The following is a 20,299-nucleotide window of genomic DNA, read 5'->3' as shown; positions in this document are numbered from 1 at the left end:
CGAGCAAAATATGAATCGTAAATTCCCTCAGCAAGGCTATCATGCGCCCGTCAACTAAAGGATGCTCAAAGATGCTGGACTCACTCAGGAACGCCGTCTCTAGTACACACACCCATTTGCGTAAGTAATTCTTCATTCGGTCCTCGACAAGTCCCTTGTTGCCGAGGGTTGATGAATTGCATGAATCAATAGACCGGGGTTCCCACGAAGAGAAGTCCAATGTTCACTGCGCCGGAGAAATCAATGCTGCCTTCTACAGCGCAAGCTCCGCCTGCATTCGTTTCAATTCTTCCTCCTCGTCCTCTTCTTGAGTTGTTTGTTTGACTATCTCGAAGGTCAGCAATGTGGATAATGCTTGATGGCTTCTTGGGAAAGACTTACGCGGAGCATTGGATACACTGGGCAGCCGGCTGACTTCGCCTCCAACAGGTGTAGGACCAGTCTTTAACATTCTTTCGTCCATTGCCTCTTGCTCCAAACCTTCCAGTTCCTCCTCAAGATCAGCCTCATCAAGTGGCTCGCCAATAGGTGCGTTCGTGATCGCACTGGCAATTTCTTCCCCAAGTGCATGTTGTTCACGCAGTTCATCCATCGTCTGGTCCACTTTATCTATCGTCAGATTGCCATGGATCTGTTTCATTGCTGCACCAGCATTCTTCATTGCATTCAGGGTTTCCTGGTTGATGTTGGCGGCCTCAATAGAGTATATTTGCTGTTCGATCTGTGCGATTTGCGCTGAAGTCTGTTCAAGAGTTCGTTCATGCAGCTTCTTCCGTCGAAGAGCAGATTTGGCGGCTATGCGGATAATGTTAGTACATATGGCTTACATTGTACATGTGATTCCCATGAATGTGCCGGGCTTACTTACCCGTCTTGTTCGTGGTAACATTTTTCCTGGCAATAGCATCTTGTTCTGCCATCTGGTTTTCTAAATGCTTCTCTCTTTTCTGTAACATGTCCAATTGTTGCCGTAACTTGAGAATGGCATTCTTTGGGGCATCTTTGCGCGCCTGGGCTCCGGCCCCTCCAAACCAACTCCACATATTGTCCGCTGGAGTGTAGGACACTCGGCTCTGAAAAATGTAGGCAGATAGACGTGCGGTCCCTGATAGTAGTCGACAGTATATTCGAGGCTGGTTGGTTTGTACACCGTTGTCTGATAACAAGTCTTCGAAGGCCTTTATTCGTTATCGCGTGTTCACCGGAGACGGAATTTCGCAGCGCTGAGTAAGAAGGTTGCTTGTAGAAGAGAAAGACTGTAAAGGCCTAGTCAACGGCAATCACGGACTGGAGGAGCCTAAGGACTGAGAGACGGAAGTAGAAGGCAGACGTGGTAGGCGGTTTCTTTGATGAGAGCCTGGCACTTGATCTGGAAGAGTCTCCAGGCATGACATCGTCAGGTTGCTTCATTCAAGCGGCCACTCCCTCATGGTAAGCCCAAGATCGAAGGTTTGCCGAGCGCAGGCACGTGCCTAGACGCGCTAGTGGATTTCAACCAGTCACGGGTGCGTGACTTGCTAACCGTCAATATTGTACACAACAGTCAACTAACTAAGATTCAGCCTAGCATGGATAACGTTGCACAGGACACTATTGACTTGCCAGACCACCTGCCTCGAAGCATGCGATCCCGCTTCGCTTGAACAGACTGATCAGTCATGTATCGTGAGCAATGAGCGAAGTTGCGACTAACGCGCCGGTCGCGTCCAAGTTTGTCTTTCTCTACGAAATAGCTTCTGTTCCTCCAGGAGCCAAGGTGAGGTTTCTTGGTTGGTATGCATCCCAGCTGTGTTGCCAGTCGAGCTGTTGACTAGGAAGCACAGTGTCGTGGACTATGATACAGCTAAAGGACGGCTCCTTCTTGAACACGCATACCCAAAACAAATCATTCCTACACCTCGCGTCTTCGTTGACATCAGGCTTGTTCTCGAAAGCACGAATCCTTCAGCCTTGTTCTTAGGTAGTTGGATCAATGTGATTGGCTATACCCAGAATGCAGATTCAAAGAGCCGGAAAAGGGAACTACAAATGCAATGGTTGGAAGACGGGTCTGGACTGGTACAGGCCATCCTTATTTGGAATGCTGGCTCACTCAGACTGGATGATTATGAGACTACAATCGAGGAAGAGAGGTCTATCCAGCAGCATCTACGTTCAAGTAGCAAGTGAGAGTCTCACAACCCCAAATCGACCATCCCGGTCGATGGAACACTGGCATCATAAAATGGGGGAGGTGATCTTGTATCGAATGCTACCAGGCCCAATGGAGCTTGACAAACCCCATACAGCCAGGCTCGTCCCCAGTTCGCTGCAGGATTCCACAGCATTCTCGATCCTTGATTCCAAAATCTGCATTTGCCTTGTGGAGCTTTGCGAGACCTTCTCAGCCATGTCTCAACAAGAGACCACCACACTACGCCATTTGCGTCTACTGGATTGACTGTTATTGCCATGTTCATCCAGCAAGCTCTTCCTCGCAGACGGCGATTTGCTGTTTCGAGGCGTTCCAAGCATGATGCCAGGGTCCATTGCAGGTGTTGAGCAACCTCGGTGCTTCATCGCCACGGATGCATACTGTGAGCTGTGCTCGGAAACACTGTACCAGCATCGGTGGAGGCAAGAAGGCCTGTTATGGGCCATCAATGATCAAATTCCGTGTGAAAACTCTGTGCCTTGTCAGTATTGCAATGTCATGGACGAGACCAGACATATCAGAGTGCCAACATCCAATCTTAGCGGTTCGTCATTTCCCACGATCAACATGTCTTACTATGCATTTTCTCTGGACGGCTTCTCTCACCTCCGCATCGCGGCGGCGCTGTAAGCCCGCCCACAGCCCAGACCATTTTCTCTGCCCATCTCGCGTCGTCTCTGGAGCGCTCATATCTTGATGAAAACCCACCTTCTCCGAATCCCTCCTCACAAGAACGCACCACCACCAAAGCTCGTTCCAATGTCACCCAACGACGAAGCAGAGCCCCAGCCCTCAATACTCATTCATGATGACTCTTCTCCAGTCTCTCCTAACATACCAACCCTCCTCGTTACGGATCAGGTGATGGCCACCGACACCGACCTGCCGTCTACGTCCAGCACTCCACCAACATCAGAACAGAACGTCACTCCGGCACACTTGTCGAGTTCCGGTTCAACCGCAGGCGTACAAGTCGGCGTCAACTCCCTTCCACGACTAAAGACACTGCTACACCGAGAAAGCGATTTTCGTAACAGCTCGACCACAGAACTGCGAGACCTCAAAAATGACATGATGTGCAACTGGCTCCATCAGCAACAGCTCGAGCGGATGTGGTCGACCAATGGCATTGAGGAGGGCGTCATGTTGAAGAAAGCAAAAGACGACTACAAATGCGCTCCAGAAGACCTTCGCTCCCGTCCGGACGGCTTGTTTGGTGCAGTGCAAAAGCTCAACGTCAAGGTAAACAAGCATAGATTTCCTGACACTCCTGAAACATCTACTAACGCCTTTGATTAGTGCGCGATGACAGTAAACACGGCCATCATCAAACTCTTTCTCCATGACAACTCGCTCAAGTATGTGCCCCTGGAGTCGGGGCTGCGCCTTCAAATTCTGCCCAGCATCTCGTACTTGCCCGAATGCCAGAAGCACCACTTTGCCGCCTTCATCCAGGATTACAAGATCCTCGTGGTCTGGGATGACGACCCCAATCATCTCTTACAACGCGTCCAAAACATCGAAGAACAGCTCATCAGCATGGTCTGGAAAGAACAGGCCGATGACGACGAATCTGCCCCTCCATACACAAGCGCAATGCCCAGCACGGTCAATCTGAACAGCGGCGAAGGAGAGCAAGATGTCGAAAACACAACGGTCCTCCCACATCGACGAATCGTTCTAATCCAACCCATACTCACAGCCATCACATTGATCCTGCTCATCAGCGCCATCAGCACCGGCTGGCGAGCGATGGCGATCGAAATCAAAGTCGACAAGAACTGGTTGCGGCTCGCATTTCTGCTTGTCGTCCCTCTCCAATGCTGGCTAGGTCTGTTCTTCATGCAATCCACCGCATCATGCGTAGCTCAGATTTTGGGTCCCATCAGCCAAATGTCGGCCAATACCAAGTTTTTCTCAGGCCAAGCGCCACCCCGTCTACCACTCACTGCATCCTTCCCGCACGTCACGATCCAATGTCCAGTATACAAGGAAGGATTGAAGTCAGTCATCGACCCAACAATCAAGTCTATCAAGGCAGCCATATCCACATACGAAATGCAAGGAGGCACCGCCAACATCTTCATCAACGACGACGGCATGCAACTCATTCCGCCTGAGCAGGCCCAGGAGAGACGCGAGTACTACGACGAGCACAACATAGGCTGGGTCGCCCGACCAAGACATGATTCCAAGCCAGCCAATGATGAACGCGCCTTCCTCAGAGCGGGCAAGTTTAAAAAGGCGTCCAACATGAACTATGCATTGAACGTGAGCGCTCGAGTCGAAGACAAACTGTTTCAGGTTGTCCGCCACGACTCCTGGACAGCAGAGAACGAGCGCGAAGCTTACGACAACGCTTTAGCCGAAGTCATTCGTGAGGATGACGGACGTACACAGGCTGAAGGCAATGTTCGTATAGGCGACTACATCCTGCTCATCGATTCCGATACCCGCGTGCCGGTCGACTGCTTCCTCGACGCGGTCAGCGAGATGGAACACTCTCCAGAAGTGGCGATCATCCAGTTTGCTTCAGGCGTCATGAACGTCACGGACAGCTGGTTTGAACAGGGCATCACCTTCTTCACGAATTTCGTGTACACGGCCATTCAGTACGCTGTGTCGAACGGGGACGTTGCTCCATTCGTGGGACATAACGCCTTTTTGCGCTGGTCAGCAGTGCAGGATGTCGCATTCACGGAGACCGACGTGAACGATGGCACGACAAAAGAAAAGTACTGGTCTGAAGCCACTGTTTCCGAGGACTTTGACATGGCTCTCCGGCTACAGACGAGCGGATATATTCTGCGTCTAGCTTCGTATACGGGTCAGGGGTTTAAGGAAGGCGTCTCTCTGACCGTCTATGATGAACTTGCGCGCTGGGAGAAATACGCATATGGCTGCTCGGAGTTGATCTTCCATCCCTTCGCGCAGTGGTTCACCAAGGGCCCTTTCACACGTCTATTTCGCAACTTCATCGCCAGCAACATGCCACTGCCTTCGAAGATCACTATCATGGCGTACGTGGGCACATATTATGCTCTCGGGTCGGCTTGGTTGCTCACGCTACTCAATTATTTCCTTATTGGTTGGTTCAATGGCCATCTGGATCATTATTATGTCGACAGCTTCACTATCTACTTTTCCCTGATCGTCATATTCACTGGCATGGGTAATCTTTCGCTGGCGGTCATGAGGTATCGCATCGAGGAGAAGACTTTGGCTTCAGCATGCCTCGAAAGTTTGCGCTGGATTCCGCTACTCACGATCTTCTTGGGTGGCATTTCGCTGCACGTCTCTCAAGCCATCTTGAGCCATCTGTTCAGCGTGGATATGAGCTGGGGAGCCACGAGTAAGGAAGCCACCGACACCAGCTTTTTCAAGGAAGTCCCGGTCGTCTTGCGCAGATTCCGTTTGACGTTTGCCTTCTGTACCGCTCTGAGTCTGGCATTGATCGTCCTGTCAGGATTTGGACCAGTTGGCAAGTTGGTTCCGTATGATTGGCAAATAACGCTCTTCACTGCCATTTGGCCTCTGGCAGTAGTCATTGGTAAGACTCTCCTGCACCATGATTCTCCCGCGCCTTTCTGACAAGAGTGTTTCTAGTCTCGCATGCATTGCTGCCGCTTGTGCTGAATCCCGGTTTGATGCAGTTCACATTCTGAGTCTGGAGAATTGGTGAACTTCATATTAGTGAAGCAGGATCGAATAATTGGATGGGGGGGTTGCTTTTGACATCTGATCATTGTCAGATCACGTTGGACGTCAGGGAGACTCCCGAAGCATATACCTTAATGTCGTACTTTGTTTCTCAGGAATGAGCCTTGTGCACTTTCCATTTCGATGGTGATGTTTCTGGTTTCCTCCCCGGTCTTGATGAGGTCCGTCTAGCAGGGTCCTCTAAAATCAAGTGTCGAACCATCCACTTATCACCCACTCCTTGTTGACATGTCGTCGCGATGGCGGTGGATTGAGTCCAACAGGTGGAAGGATGGCATATGGATGAGCAGCAGGCGGAGGCGCCAACATAACATGGTTGCTGGGCGTGACCTGATCAGGTGCGTCTGAAGTGTCCTCGCGTACTGGTTCAAACTTCCACTTTTCCCGCTCCAAGAGATCCAGCCGTCCATAGTAGAGCCATGCAGTGCGCTTGAGGGCAAACATTGCCTCGGCAACCATGAATTTGCTCAGCTCTGTCGTCAATCTCCAGCCGAATTGACTGCGAACGGTGTTGGAATCCTCACACCGATAGCGAATTTCGACGTGTTTCATCCATTTGACGCCGACGCCTAAGCCGTGAGACATATTGCTCAGAAGCTCTTCGAAGCATTTGGTGCAATGAAAGCAAACGGTCAGTTTGGATAGGAAGGGGAGTACTTCGTCTCTTGTTCGACGGCAGACGAGGAGCATTTGAAGACCATTATCGCGGATAAGGCTTTCCCTGGCGAATAGTTGGGCTACGAGGATGCTTGCACCGGGTCGTGAGGAAGCTCCAGATTGCTGCGCTGCTGAACGGCATGGTGAGCAAATATCAACGTCGAGGACGTCTTTTGGGATCAGGTGGCTGTAGATTTGAAGGCGGGTTTCGGCGGGTAGCCGGAGGAAGGCTGGAGGCTCAGTCATGGTGGTCTTGGTGCAACGAGAAGTGTTTCCATAGAGACAGGTTATTCCTCGGTCTGTCAGGGACTGAGGGACGACGCCTTCTGAGGTGGAAAGAAAGGTGAGGCGAAGGCGCTTTGGTGGGCAGTTGATGCTTGTCGGTGATTTGAATATTCAAGTAAGTAGGTGAGGACCACGACATTCACCAGGTCGCCTTGGCGGCGCCTAGCATATGCAGCCTCACTGCATGTTTCGCATGTCGATGGAGGGGAATGTGACTCGATACTCAAGCCCTGCACTGTCCAGGAAAGAGAGTCTCCTGCATAGAAGAATGTGTCTCCAAAGTATATTTGTCAAGGATTGATCAATGTTGATATTTAATACTTAGCGTCATGGGACGATTAGCTAGTATTACTATCTTGACATTGTAGCATTTTCATTTACACCTAGTATCCAAACAGAAAATCATCGATAACGAGGACAGCCAAACATATGTACAGCGGGCTCGTACGTACAAGAGCCGCCGTTTCCTTTGAAAGTTGCCAACCATATCCATCCCAGGGCATGAGGATGACCTCACCCGCACCGCGCTTCCCCTCTCTGGCGCATTTAGATGTCCTTCAGCGCCTTGAGCTCTTTCTTCTCAACAAAGTCGTCGAAATGGCTGACAGCGGCGGATCCTCCCAGAAAGACCGTCAGAATCCATTGCAACCACGCCAGGCTGGTAAGCTTGACATTGTATTGCTTGAGCTTGGTATAAGCGAAATGGGCAGTGCCTGCACCATGGACACCGATGAACCAGTAAAAGATGATATCTTGAACAGTCTTGGAGTAGGTGGCGGCTTTGACGCTTCTAGCCAGTATATGATCGTGGATGACTACATCTCATCAGAACACTATACCCGCGGTACACGAGAGAACGGAAATGAGGTGATTTTTGCAGTGATGACTTGTGAGCGAAGTGGAAACCTACCGGAGCGGGGTTCAATGAACTGCCGTCGAGACGACAGCACGAACAAGGCAGCGCCTACCAGTGTTGCGAGCCCCTTGGAGCCTCTCGGGAACTCATAGTCGTCAACGGCAAGGGAAGTGGAATCATGTGTGGCCATTGTGATGATGTACATATAGTATCGGGTGGGTTGGGAAAGAATAGGACCACTCCAGGACTCTGGGAAGATGGTAGTATATGTGTATCGTCTCTTGCTGAGCGCTGGAGTCCTGAGGCACTTCCTCTACAAGGTTCCCCGCCTTTCTTGTGGGGAGAAAAGTGATACGACGTATGGCGATTGGTGCTATTGTCCCAGGAGGAGTATCACTTTGGTATAGTCAACTGAGGAGCACGCATATCCCGACGATAGGCCAACTTGAATGAATGGATGAAACGGTGAAAGGGGAAACGCGGCAGCCCACGGTACTTGAAGGAGGAGGAGGAGGGGAGGAGGGACAACTTGTCTGGGGTTCTATTGGGACCGATCTGGAGGGGATCAACGAGAGTGGAGCACCGCCAGATATCGAGACACTTGGTCCGTTACAGTATGGTTCCCGTGTCCAGCCACACCTTAATTTTCCCAGCAATGCCCACTCTGAACTTTTTGTAAAAATCATCCTACCGCGCAGACACATACAGTCGATCGATTCAATTGATCCACATCAAGACCTCTCCTACCTGGCAAAATGCCCCCATATGAGAGCGACTCCTCAAGCGACGATGGGGAAGACTACTCAACCACCAATGTCACCCTTGGATATGCCAGCGCAGATTCAACCGGCGACGACGTCAGCCACTTAGGTGGCTATCCTACCTGGCTCGATGCTAAACAGACTCCTTCCGCTGCGCTTTCCAAGTGCAAAGTCTGCAACGGATATATGTCGCTGCTCCTGCAACTCAATGCCGATCTTCAACAGTACTTCCCTCACGACGAGCGACGCCTCCACGTGCTGTCTTGTAGGAAGAAAACATGTTCAAAGAAAATTGGTAGTGTCAGGGCTTTCCGAGAAGTGAGAAAGGGCGAGACGCGCGAGAAGAAGGGCAAACAACCAGAGCAGGTCGAAACGAAGAAGGCGACACAGGATCTCGGCGCTGCTCTATTTGGTGGGTCAGGCCCGTCACCCTCCATGAATGGTGCCAACCCATTCTCGACATCCAGTACCAGTACCAGTACGCAGTCGCAAGCAAACCCTTTCTCGTCGCTGGGATCGCCTTCGGCGCTGGCCGCAAAGCCGCCGCAGCGTCCAGGGGATGAGATTCAGCCGCCTACAGAATCCTTCGCAGACAAACTTAGAATAACAACAAAGCCCGAGTCGAGCGGGAAGGAGAAAGAACCCTCAGAAGCTTGGCCCGACAACTCTCAGTTTCCACCTGCATTTACGTCCTTCTACCTCGATGCGTACCCTGAAGAACTAGAAAAAGAACAGGCCACAGACTCAAAGGCAGAATCGTCCAAGATCCAATATGACACGGAAGAGGGCGGTAGCGGCACAGGTTTTGAAAAAGACACCTTCGAATCCTCCTTGGACAAGACGTTCCAGAAGTTCTCCGATCGAGTCGCTCAAAATCCCGAACAGGTACTACGCTACGAGTTCAAGGGCGAGCCATTACTCTACTCGGGCAGCGATGGTGTTGCCTCAAGATTCGTTGTTCCTCACGGCAAATCAGGCGCGGTAAGAGGGATGCCCAGGTGTGAAAGCTGTGGCGCGCAGAGAGCGTTCGAGTTACAGCTTGTGCCTGGGTTGATATATGAGCTAGAAAAAGATGAGGCCATGGACCTGGAAGATGGAATGGAATGGGGAACGGTGATCGTCGGCACATGTGTGAACAACTGCGGTGTGCCAGGACAGGTGTCGTTCCGAGAAGAATGGGTTGGAGTCCAGTGGGAAGAAAGAGTTGCCGGGAAGTAAGGTGTCAGCTGCGGACCGGTGCGCAACGAGACATCTCATCTACCGCTGAGATATCGAGTGGTATGGAAAGGATTGATTCTCTTTGCCGTTGGATGCAATACCCACAGTGAGGTCTGCTATTAGCAGCCGCTATGCAGCCGCTGTCCTACGGCTCATTGCTCCGTGTCATCCATGCGTCGTTGCGAACATCAGCCACGAGTTGCCAGCGTTTCAAAGAACGAGTGTCTTTCTCGAAGACCAAGGGCACGCAACAGGCACGAGACCGCCGGGCGGCTAGCTATCAGCATGCTGCATGGTCGACCGAGGAACCTTGGACTCTTCTGCCCGGATCTCCTACCCGAATCGGTTATCACGACGATGCATGGCTCACGCTAGACAGCAAGCGAATCTATATTCGTGCGTTGGCAAAAGGACTTCATTTAAAAATCAGGTTTCCTCTCCGAAGCTTACCATTACGAGTATCAGGCCTGGGAGGCGGCTCGATGGAAATTGGGGCGCTACTTGTACCCAGCCCCGCGAATTGGCCGTGGCCCGATTATGGCCGTCCAGACATGGATAAGCCTTGTCTAGTTGATCGCGCTAAGTCGCGTGTGGCGCGTGTCTCCGTGTGTTGACGCGTAAATCGAAATTCTACGCGACGTCACTTTTGGGAGAAATTTCCGTGGCACGATTCTCGTAATTCTAACTCTAGTTGATCATGCGATCTTTCAATCTTTGGAAATGAGATAGACGAAGTCACTTGCAACTAGTAGTAGTTGATTGTTGCAGGAATAGCTACTGAAGAGTGGCTTGTAAGTCGTTGGTAATCGGAGCTCAAAGGCCGGGAGAATAATGGCGCCTCCCACCTTTTTTGTGGCTCCTGTTCCCGTGTCTGCATATCAGCAACAGCAACTTGAACAAGCGAATGATACTGTAGGATTCTCTACAGAACTGTCTATACGAGTAGTAGACATCTAGGGGACGGAACACCGAATGTAAGCAGTAAGAGCCGCATGATCACCCGATCATCAATCGACCACCCTGCATCAACGACGCTTGGGGTGGACGTAAAAAGAGACGTCGGACAATATGTCAGAGACAAAAGTAATCTTGAAGACATACCATGCAGGGAATAACTTACTGGAGATCAGCAAGAAAACGAAAACCATCTCAGCTCTTGGCCGTCTACTGATATGCGGCCCATGTCCCGCAAACAGGGGGGAAAAGAAGTTTGAGTGCTTGCATAAGCTTTCCGCAATCATCAACGTCAAAAACCCCTTGAAGCCATATACTGTGGTGATAATATGGAGATTTAGTCAAAGTACGGAGGTGACTACTGCAAGCACTCTAACTACCCAACAGTCATGACGTGGCATTCTGCGAGCAATCAAACCTACCTAGGTATTCTTTATGCTCCTGAGTAAAAACCTGGTTGACAGCATCAACTAAAGGTTGTGGCGCGGTCTATCAAAAGCTATCCCGCATAAGTAATTTGGCCTTTTGACCGCCTCCAAAACATATTGTCAGGTGCCACAAGCACATAATCGTTGATCTCTGAGCACACGATACAGCAGTGCACAGCCTACGAGGTCAGAAAGAACACCGCTGTGACTTCAAGACGCTTAGATGTTTGTTCATTGATTTGATTCTCAGCTGTACTACATACTGTCTGAAGTGTACTATTCACATCAGCTAAACTATGGATCTTGAAGCGATTATCTGCTCGCACACGATGGACTGCTATGGCCTGATGACCATGCTGAGGATAAAACGTACGCAATGCAACGCAATGCACCAGCCCCGACAAAGCACAATAGAAGTATCCCACACATTGCCCCTCCTTGTAGCCATTTCCTGGGTGAATCCAGGTCCTTGCAAAACAGCAGAATTTGTTGCCTCCTTTTTCGAAACAACAACAACAATTCAAACCAGCCCTTGCATATTCCGAGCCATTTTGTATTAGCTCAAACCAGGTACCTAATCATGGTATGCGCCGTTGTAAAAGAAAATTTGTTGTATGCTATTCATAACAGTCGGAGTAGTTCGTGACAGCCCATCAAGGGATCTTTTATCATTGGTCGTAACATCCGGAGATCGACCTGCCGCTCCAACGACAGGAGATTCTCAGTCTGAGAGATATGGTACAGTCCTATGACCGTGGAATAAGTTCGTCACCCAGCTGCAGAGCGAGACCTCTGCTCGAGGGTGTCTTGCGCTGAAAGGTGGGACTGTCCGATGGAGGTTGAAGGGTGTCAAAGTTCAAGCCCCTTCGAGCAAATCGATTTGGGGTCTTTGCTATGCCTGGTGTCCGACCTCCCCATTGAGGTTGTGCCGGCGAAGGCGTGACATTGCAGAAGTCGGCCAGATTGAAGTTCTGACCAGGGGTCTGTAGAGCGCCATTGAACAACCCTAGATGTGTTCCTGGAGTGGTCATGACCGAGGAAGGTAGATGTGAGCGTTGTGACGGAGGAGTGGAAGGTGGTTCTTTGCCAACGTTGATTGCTGGTGAGCGAGACGGCGAGTTCGCCAAGTAAAGCAAAAGATCGGCTCCAGATTGTTTTGCGTTGACATTGAGTATGCGTTTCATTGGAGGTGGTGTTCGAGGAGGCGATGAGGAGAGAATGCTGCTCGAAGGTTCATTGGCAAAGGAAGGCATAGGTAGGTCATTATCATCATCGTCAGAATGAATATCGAACATAGGAGAGTCGTCATTCGAGCTATGTGGCATGTTGATGGGGTCCGTGTGGAAAAGATGGTTCTCTTGAAACGATTGTGTACGACTCAGCACAGGGGACGACTGTGCTAAGCGGGTATCTTGTTTCCAGGTCATATCATGAGACTCCTTGTCCAGTCTTGTATTTGATGACGACCTGACTCGTTTCGTCGTACCGAAGGGAGGTTGAGGGACTTTGAAAGTAGCATTGGAGGATCTTGAGAAACGGTTGTTCGCAATTGAGGGCAAGGGAGCAAAATCTTCGTCGGTGCCAGAGGAGCCATCCGAGGCAATGTCGTCCTCGAGAAACGGCCTCTTCCTCTTGAGCTTTTCTGTAAACTCGGGCTCAATGGTGGAAAGAGTTCGGTCTTGCCAGCCATTCTGGGCCTTGAAGCTTGCAAAAGCCAGACAATCTTGGAGATTTCGAGCAACCTGGTTCAAGAAAATTTTGTCAGTATTCTGGTGGGCTGGAGAAGTCGTGTGAGGTGGGTGGGCTACCTTTGCAATTTCCACTCTCCTCATTACCTTCTCTGCTACTTCAGCTGCACCAAAGGAGTGCTGGTGATGCTGTTGGTGATGCGAAGCCATGTCGTTACAAAGACCGTGAGTGACCAACATTAGGGATTGGTCCTGAACAGAGTGGTGAAGAAGGAGAAAAGGTACAGGAGTGTCAAATATGTATGTGGTATCGGTTCGGGGCACGTCAAAGCGCAGGCTAGGAAGGATAGTGCTTGTCAGGTCCAGTTCCAGTCCTAGAGGCTAGGGATCCGACGCCGTGACTCGTGGGGCCGCTTCTGGCCAGGGCAACGGGCCTATTGCGGGTGGTAACTATCACGTAGTAGTCTGGAAGATTGAGTATGAGAAGCTACCTAGGTATTGAAGGAAGAGAAGAATGTACCAAATGAGAAATGGTGGTCATAAAGAATCTCTGGTGGTTGCCCTGCTGGTCATTGGAATGCTAGGGCATGCCATTCACAACTTCTACTTTGGTTCAGTTAATTAAGGCAGTCTCCGCGACAGCCGATGCACTTGCAGATACTGAGGGGTTGAAGAGTTACAGCTTAAAGGCAGTTGCCCACTTGTCGTCCAAGGCCGCCTGTGTGGCTGGTGTTAGCCTACCGAGCTTCTTCGTCTTATCCAAAAGCCATTGGTCCTTCGGGCCTCAGCTGGCTCAGACTTCTTTTACTCCCTACTATTGAGGTTACTGAGTGGGTGGCTAGAAGATTGGCCGCGTGAGTGGTCTCATGCATCTTTGCCAACTTGCTTCAGCCATAGGCGTCCTGAAAGTCCAGTCCATCTCAAACCCACGGTTTTACGATGATCCAATCGACGCCTCAAATGAGCAATCGGTCTTGCTTGCTTGATCACTCTTGTTGAACCCCCCATATGGCGCCTGCAGATAACTCCATGCGAAGAGATCAAATTTGTCTCGCTCGGCTATCTCGATTTCCTGGCCTACTTTACGCCCGCCTCCTCTAATAAGTCCGGCCTCGCTATTCGCGCATGGACGTTTTGCTTGGCAAAGGTTCTGTGACAGTCATCAGCCATGAATGATGTGCTGTCAACCCAGTTACCGAGTCATGCCAGTTTGATACAGAGATTACTCCTTTTCACATCGGCAGGTTAAAGTATGTTATCAAGATTCAAGCAGATACCGGAGTTAGGCATGCCTGGATCTGGGGAAGTCTACCATAGAAGGCGTTGCACTAAACGCGCCCAAGATCAGGAACCGAAGACGCTATGCCGGTAACTAGCCTCTTCTTGTCATTCAAATCATTCATCATCAAGTCAAAAACCTGGTCATGGACTCGTTGGTTGCGGTTGTCTCGAGATGTCAGAAGCATAATTTCGGTATGATATCCAATGCCCTTTAGAGTTACATTCCGAACAATTCCATATCAGTGCACTAGAGGGAGAAGAATATGGTAAAGAAAAGAGCCATGCTTGCTCTTGTTAGGCGCGTGCGCCGCGAATGGAATTGGATGTAGGCTTCTCATCGACTACCATGCTCCAAAACTCATATACCTGCAAAGTCCTTCTATCTTTGAAGGAGTTCTGCTGCTCGACATGCACAAGGGCGTCGGCCGGGCAATTGACCCGGCAGACAATCCCAGTAAGGTCTATAACAGAGGGACAAGTCATCTCGAGGACGACGATACTTGTTGGAACTCCTTATTCGCCATCTGCAGGGCTATAACCCCTCATCCCAGTTTGTTGCATGCTGGAAAAGGCTGCCGTTGACGACAACCGACAAGAGCATGCTTCCTTGCATATAAGAGTTGACCACCTGCGCATGTTACAATTGCAACAGTCTTGAGCTGTGATGCGGTAGATATTTCAAGCAACGACTACCTTTCTGTGCAAATTGAACCAATGTCAAAATGATCGTATGGCGTGCCCTCGTCGAACTCACACGACCATTGTACCAATCTAGTAGACGGATCCTCTAGTGAGTTGCGCATTGGTAAACAAGCCATTTCCAGGTCATGTCAGCTGCGTCCAGTCGACTTAACTCTCGGTCGTTTGTAGTCGTCGTCAACGAGACGGAGCATAAAGTGAAACCAGGAGTATGTCCGCTTTTCTTAACAGTTTTCCCTCAACCTGCTGCGTGTCTTGCAGCCAGCGGAGAACAAAAGACCGATAGCGAAAGATATGGAGTTCGAGGGGCACCAACCAGAGTCTGGGTATGTGCCAGCTGCGTCATGCCAGCCCACTGGAGATCCGCGTGGTTCATGAATGGGAACCGATACGCCCGGGCACCAGGCCTTAGAAGGTTTAACTAGAAATCCTCCGGGGCTTGAGGCCATGAATAATTCACCTCCCTTAGGCGTTCTCTGGCCCAATGATCAATGCCCATCTCCACTCTCTTTATCATCTGCATATTTTTTCGTTGATTGCAACACTATTGCCGCCATCCCGCCTGCCGTTTCACATCCAATTCTGGCGAATCGCTGCTGCTTGTGTATCCGCATGTCTCTGCACAGATGGGGCGGCTACCCTGCGCACTGTGTAATGCTGCCCTCTTGTAGCCTCTTGCCTTACTTCCCTAGTGCCCACTAACCTCCGAAACATCTAACCTATTGGCCTTGGTAGGGTTGAACTAACTCATCATCATCACCATCTTTGCTCATCCTTCACCGGAAGCTACTGCTACTTGTCACTCGGAGTCGTCGTCGTTATCGTTGAATTTTCGCATTAGCAACCTTCGTTGCGCTCGACGACCACCTCACCTCACCGTCCTCATTCATCACCAACGCTCGTTTGTCCTTCTTCACCGCGAAAAATCATCCTTGTCACCTTGGTGATTACCCTGGTCGATCCTACGGTCCCTCCGGAAGAGCTCCATTGCACATGCATGTGCGTGCGGTCGTTACATCCAACCTCTTGCGACATCCTGGTCGTCTCACCGAGCTCATCCCCCGCAGCAATATCTAATACTTCATGATTGAATCATAAAATCTATTCTGTCGCAAACACTTAACGTTGGGTCATGCCTTTTTTCAAAGATCTGCGCAGGCGATCCAAGGCCAGCTTCCGGACCTCCGACTCCTCAACAGATTCCAATGGTACGGTACCAACTGCGAAATCTTCGTCTACCTTGAACTCCGTACGAGGCAGTACAACGCCGCCCTCGACATATCATGCCAATGGCTCCTCCTCAAATGTGCTGGCAACAGCAAAGACAAATGGTGACAGTCCGCCGCCCGTCCCTCAACGGCCGAGCGTTATGCTACCGAGCCCCTCGAATCGGAACAGCATGATAGTGAGTTTGAGAGCCTGCCGTATACCTCCCATGACAGAACTGACAAAGTACAGGCGCTGTCGCCATCAGGTTCGAACGGTACAATACGATCCCCTCTGCCTACCTCTGCATACGCTCCCAAAATCACGTCAATCTTGGACGGCTCTGTGGTACGATAAATATGCACTCTAGACGGTCTTAGCTCACGAAGATGTATAGGTCTACAATAAAGTGCTCTTAATTAATGGCGAGATCGGAGACCCGAACACGAAAGCCTTGGACGGTAATCTGACTGTTCATCACGATAAGGACGGGCAAGCCTTTGCACCCACCAACTGGCCAGTATCAGGCTCGTATTTCAAGGCTCTCGTCTGCCTGTCCCCCGGATGGAACAGAGTACGATTCGACTTCACCTCACCCAAACTCAGTTCCGTCAGCAGCGCCTCCTCTGCCACAGCACACAATTCCTACATCATGCTGAACTATTTACCCTTGAACAGTGCCCCGCCATTACAGCTAGTCATCCTTGCAGGCAAGGATTCACCCTGCACATACGATGCAGTCCCTCAACGCATAGAAAATGAAGGCAACGACCTCAACACGGCCATCAGGAAATTTCGAATGGCCGCTCACTTGTGGCAGGCTTTCACAGCTGAACAAATGTACAGACAAAAGTTCGGTCGACGATGCTTCAGGTTTGAGGAAGAGTGGCAGACTGGCACACTTTCCATGCGTGATTGGGAAACAGGCCAGATGAAGAACGAGACCAGGGTCCATGTCGTACGATCGGAGAAAACCACTGCAGAACTGCGCGATTTGCAGCGTGCACAGCAACACGCACCGGCCGAGAACAAGGGTGATCTTTACTCAATTGCTGCAGATGCGATCAAGAAATATTTCAATATCCGACCGGGTCAGAAGCAGTATGTGGCTTGCCTCCTGCTGGACTCGCATTGGGATCCGGAAGCCAACACGATACTTGGTCACGCTGCATTGGGTGGCACTGGAGATGATCTCGGTCTGGCAATCTTCGGCTCTCACGCCTTACAGAGTTATCCTTCTTGCATCGAAGAGGTTGTGCCGGCTTTCATGGATTGCACCAAGACAGACACCCAGTTCGTGGCAAACGACTGCAACGAGTCTGGTAGCAGCTGGGAGGCTGCCAACATCGGCATTGGTGCGCATCTACACGAGGTTGGCCACTTATTCGGCTGTCCACATCAGGAGAATGGCGTTATGCTGAGAGACTATGTGCGACTCAATCGAACTTTCGTAGTTCGAGAGGCATACTCAACAAGAACCAAGTCGCCAGGACTCAAAGTCTGTCGTCAGGAAGACGAATGTGCTTGGCATCGACTGGACGCGTTGCGGTTCAGATACCATCCATGTTTCAGGCTCCCAAGCGATGAACCTCTAGCCCAGGACGACAGCATACAGTATTTCCCTGTTGGCAACGGAAAGGTCATCTGTTCAGCGCCAACAGGTATTGCGTTTGTTGAGCTCTGGACCGAAGGCGATGACCTGTGCCGGCAATTTGTTGATTTTGCCAGCGCCGATCCTCGCTATAGCAGCATACCACGACAAGTGACGCTGTCGGAGAGTGATCTACGCAGTCGCCTTCCAGAAGACAAGAAGAAGTCCAAGTTGTCCCTGGAGATTTTCTGCGGCGGTTCGCGGAAAGAGAGGATTGATGATCTGGATGACTTTTTGTCCAAGAAGAACATCGTCAATCTTCCGCAGGTCAGACAAGCACCCAAACGGGATGAGGGATTGACGATGAACGCCTACAACAACATGCTGGGACTCGGCAAGTCCTTCGACTCGCGTGTGGGCTTCAAAAGCAAGAAACTGGGCCATTCGAAACTGGAAGGATCCCAGCCAGAAGAATTGATACTGGAAAGCACTCACCTGCAAACCAAACTCTTGACCTCCGTCAAGTTCTATTCTGGCTATGCACTTGACGGAATCGAATTCTGCTACGAGGACGGACACAGCCAATTGTTTGGCAAGAGAGGTGGTAAGGCGGGAGGTGATGAATTTTTCCTTGGTAAGTTAAGCACGGGTACGATTAAACTGTTCGATACTGATCGTTCTAGATACTCGTCGTGGCGAAACCATCCTCGGCTTCTATGTCCGAGCTGGGTTCTGGGTCGATGGTATCGAAATATTGACGAGCATCGGACGAAGGTCTGGTGTCTATGGAAACGCTTCAGGAGGTTCAGGGTATGTACTATCTTCCTCTTCCGTTCTGCTGATACTGACCATTGCTCACAGTCATACCTTAATGGCTCCTCGGGGTTACTCGCTTGCCGGCATTGCAGGCACTTGCGGAGCATGGATAGACGGTTTTCAGATCATCATTACGCGATAATACTGCTCGCGACATTACCATAATACTTCGACTGCGCAATACCCCCCACATATATCAAGCCAGCATTTTCAAGACCAGGCCATTTTCAGATTGCGAGGTTTCTACGACTGGTTGTCACGAACAACATTCCTGTTTTAAAAGGCTTAGCGTTGCAGTGAAGGACTAATTTTCTTTCCAGCAGCCACTTGCTGGTGGTGCAAGATTCGGCTACAACACGACGACCGCAAACGAAATTCGAAGTGAGAACAAAACACGATAATATTCTAATTGTGGAGCATGCTTTCCGCGGTGTGGGAGAACAGTCCTTGATAGACGGCTACCCGCTTCTGAGAAGCGAGGGAACGAAGAGTATAGGTATTCTGAAGGAGCATAACAAAAGGAACATACCAAGGCCAAGTTCGGTGGGCATGTCCTCATCAGCGACATTATGGAAGGTCGGCACGACTCCAATGCCTTTAAAGCCGAGTTGGAAGGTATTGGAATAATGATCAGGTTGATGACGGATCAAATATGCTTCGCTCAGTGTTTGCTCTTCCCTCTACGCGTGTTTCCCTTAGCTTGAAGGCGATTGCCCAAGTTTGCTTTTCTCCAGCTGGAGAAAGAAAGCCGTCTCGTCACCCAGCAGCGTTCGAAAGGAGGAACATCCTAGGGACCATTTGCCTAATTTCACGGGCTCCCTACCATCTCACTTCAGTGTCTCCCTGCATACTCCCCGCCCCAGCGGTTTTTCTACGGGGTACCACGCATTTCGGACGTGAATCAGTGCTCACCCGTTCACAGGTATGGCTTCTTCGTCGGGGAGCCATCACCACTGGGCGGGATTTCAAGGACCTTCAGCGCAACATTGGGGCACCACAAAGAGGCTGAGTGTTGTCCGGAAGTCTGGAAGCCAGATAGGAAAGTCTGAGAGTTTATCGGCGTCACAACGCTGTCCGGTCTGAAATACCACGGTGTGAAAAATCCCACGCGGGGAAATGTCACGGTAGGCTTTCTAAATACGTCTACGGGAATGGACGCAATCGTGCGCACTGGGCTTCGTTCGCTAGTCATTGCTTCTATATGCAGGCGGCCACGTGGGAAAGCGGGCAGCATGGGTGCATACCGGGCGCTGGAAACGTCTTCTTGACTGCCCTCGTAAGAGTGGATTGGTAAAGGAGTCGTGGAGAACAGTCGCATGATCAAGAGGCTCGAAATGCGGTACAAGCCACGACCAGGGCACCGAGATTCTGGTGATAATACCAAGCGTCCTGCTCATTGCTCGCTGCTCAGTGTGCATGGCTCACTGCTTGCTGCTTGCTGCTCGTGGCATTGCAGAGATGTGTCGTCGATCTCAGAGAGGCCAGGCTTATCATGGGGTCACTAATTGTGAATATCGGTTGGGCTTTGTGGTTGGATGAACGCAGAAGAAGGCCCGCAGGAAAGGGCATCAAGAGCATTCATTTACTGAGGTGCAGAATATCTTTCCTGTCGCTCTGGGAACTTGTAACTCTGCAGGACTCTTCGCACTGACCGTGTTCAACCGCTCTTTGGTCGTCAGTCAACTGGTCAGAGCGCTTCCATTATGCTATGCCAGCCTCCTGCTTTTTCTGCTCGATTGCTCGCAATGGGCCTGCTCCCAGGAGCTTGTTTCGACCTCGGCAAGGAATCAGACATGGGCACATTGTAGATGCTGCTCAAGGGCTTCGATGGTCACACCGCAAGAGCCGCGCATTCCGACAAATAAGTTGGCAAAGCAATCTGCTCAAGAGAACTTGCAAGTACCACGGTGATCCATCTTCGCAGATGTCGCTGTTCGACAACTCT

At 50.7% G+C, this 20,299-nt stretch overlaps 7 protein-coding genes across 7 annotated transcripts; 3 read left to right on the top strand and 4 right to left on the bottom strand.

Moving 5' to 3' along the window:
- Positions 1-3: 3 nt before the first annotated feature.
- Positions 4-1,274, bottom strand: EDD37DRAFT_203993 (Snf7-domain-containing protein). The gene is made up of 5 exons (XM_062810207.1): positions 1,258-1,274; positions 869-1,178; positions 382-795; positions 113-324; positions 4-36 (listed from the first exon to the last, which is right to left on the bottom strand). The coding sequence occupies exons 2-4, from the start codon at positions 1,041-1,043 to the stop codon at positions 254-256; spliced, it is 660 nt and encodes a 219-aa protein (XP_062665564.1). The 5' UTR covers positions 1,044-1,178; positions 1,258-1,274; the 3' UTR covers positions 4-36; positions 113-253.
- A 1,391-nt stretch (positions 1,275-2,665) lies between these two features.
- Positions 2,666-5,943, top strand: EDD37DRAFT_203938 (glycosyl transferase family group 2-domain-containing protein). The gene is made up of 2 exons (XM_062810205.1): positions 2,666-3,436; positions 3,494-5,943. Exons 1-2 carry the CDS (start codon positions 2,891-2,893, stop codon positions 5,783-5,785), a joined length of 2,838 nt encoding a protein of 945 aa, XP_062665563.1. The 5' UTR covers positions 2,666-2,890; the 3' UTR covers positions 5,786-5,943.
- Positions 5,944-6,100: 157 nt separating this feature from the next.
- Positions 6,101-6,817, bottom strand: EDD37DRAFT_613711 (uncharacterized protein; the record flags this gene model as incomplete). The annotated part of the gene is made up of 1 exon (XM_062815477.1): positions 6,101-6,817. One exon carries the CDS (start codon positions 6,815-6,817, stop codon positions 6,101-6,103), a length of 717 nt encoding a protein of 238 aa, XP_062665562.1.
- Positions 6,818-7,402: 585 nt separating this feature from the next.
- Positions 7,403-7,902, bottom strand: EDD37DRAFT_613710 (uncharacterized protein; the record flags this gene model as incomplete). The annotated part of the gene is made up of 2 exons (XM_062815476.1): positions 7,403-7,671; positions 7,767-7,902. The coding sequence occupies 2 exons, from the start codon at positions 7,900-7,902 to the stop codon at positions 7,403-7,405; spliced, it is 405 nt and encodes a 134-aa protein (XP_062665561.1).
- Positions 7,903-8,403: 501 nt separating this feature from the next.
- On the top strand, positions 8,404-9,837 carry EDD37DRAFT_203909 (programmed cell death protein 2). The gene has a single exon (XM_062810204.1). The coding sequence runs from the start codon at positions 8,468-8,470 to the stop codon at positions 9,689-9,691; it is 1,224 nt and encodes a 407-aa protein (XP_062665560.1). The 5' UTR covers positions 8,404-8,467; the 3' UTR covers positions 9,692-9,837.
- A 1,932-nt stretch (positions 9,838-11,769) lies between these two features.
- EDD37DRAFT_203882 (uncharacterized protein) lies at positions 11,770-13,174 on the bottom strand. The gene is made up of 2 exons (XM_062810203.1): positions 12,882-13,174; positions 11,770-12,815 (listed from the first exon to the last, which is right to left on the bottom strand). The coding sequence occupies exons 1-2, from the start codon at positions 12,999-13,001 to the stop codon at positions 11,820-11,822; spliced, it is 1,116 nt and encodes a 371-aa protein (XP_062665559.1). The 5' UTR covers positions 13,002-13,174; the 3' UTR covers positions 11,770-11,819.
- Positions 13,175-15,873: 2,699 nt separating this feature from the next.
- On the top strand, positions 15,874-18,496 carry EDD37DRAFT_654564 (putative peptidase family-domain-containing protein; the record flags this gene model as incomplete). The annotated part of the gene is made up of 5 exons (XM_062818692.1): positions 15,874-16,146; positions 16,200-16,295; positions 16,345-18,172; positions 18,222-18,348; positions 18,400-18,496. The coding sequence occupies 5 exons, from the start codon at positions 15,874-15,876 to the stop codon at positions 18,494-18,496; spliced, it is 2,421 nt and encodes an 806-aa protein (XP_062665558.1).
- Between the last annotated feature and the right edge of the window lie 1,803 nt (positions 18,497-20,299).

This window comes from Exophiala viscosa, assembly GCF_022695815.1.
Source record: "Exophiala viscosa unplaced genomic scaffold EDD37scaffold_16, whole genome shotgun sequence".
Taxonomy (NCBI): Eukaryota; Fungi; Ascomycota; class Eurotiomycetes; order Chaetothyriales; family Herpotrichiellaceae; genus Exophiala; species Exophiala viscosa.
This window is presented reverse-complemented; position numbering and strand designations above follow the sequence as displayed.

What these genes read in the sequence shown, in the direction of transcription:
- EDD37DRAFT_203993 (XM_062810207.1), bottom strand. Translation starts at nt 1,043, where the DNA reads ATGTGGAGTTGGTTTGGAGGGGCCGGAGCCCAGGCGCGCAAAGATGCC. An exon ending in TGTTACCACGAACAAGACGG is followed by an intron (nt 796 to 868) that starts GTAAGTAAGCCC and finishes TTATCCGCATAG; the next exon opens with CCGCCAAATCTGCTCTTCGA. An exon ending in CAGTGTATCCAATGCTCCGC is followed by an intron (nt 325 to 381) that starts GTAAGTCTTTCC and finishes CCTTCGAGATAG; the next exon opens with TCAAACAAACAACTCAAGAA.
- EDD37DRAFT_203938 (XM_062810205.1), top strand. Translation starts at nt 2,891, where the DNA reads ATGAAAACCCACCTTCTCCGAATCCCTCCTCACAAGAACGCACCACCA. An exon ending in TGCAAAAGCTCAACGTCAAG is followed by an intron (nt 3,437 to 3,493) that starts GTAAACAAGCAT and finishes GCCTTTGATTAG; the next exon opens with TGCGCGATGACAGTAAACAC.
- EDD37DRAFT_203909 (XM_062810204.1), top strand. Translation starts at nt 8,468, where the DNA reads ATGCCCCCATATGAGAGCGACTCCTCAAGCGACGATGGGGAAGACTAC.
- EDD37DRAFT_203882 (XM_062810203.1), bottom strand. Translation starts at nt 13,001, where the DNA reads ATGTTGGTCACTCACGGTCTTTGTAACGACATGGCTTCGCATCACCAA. An exon ending in GGAGAGTGGAAATTGCAAAG is followed by an intron (nt 12,816 to 12,881) that starts GTAGCCCACCCA and finishes TTCTTGAACCAG; the next exon opens with GTTGCTCGAAATCTCCAAGA.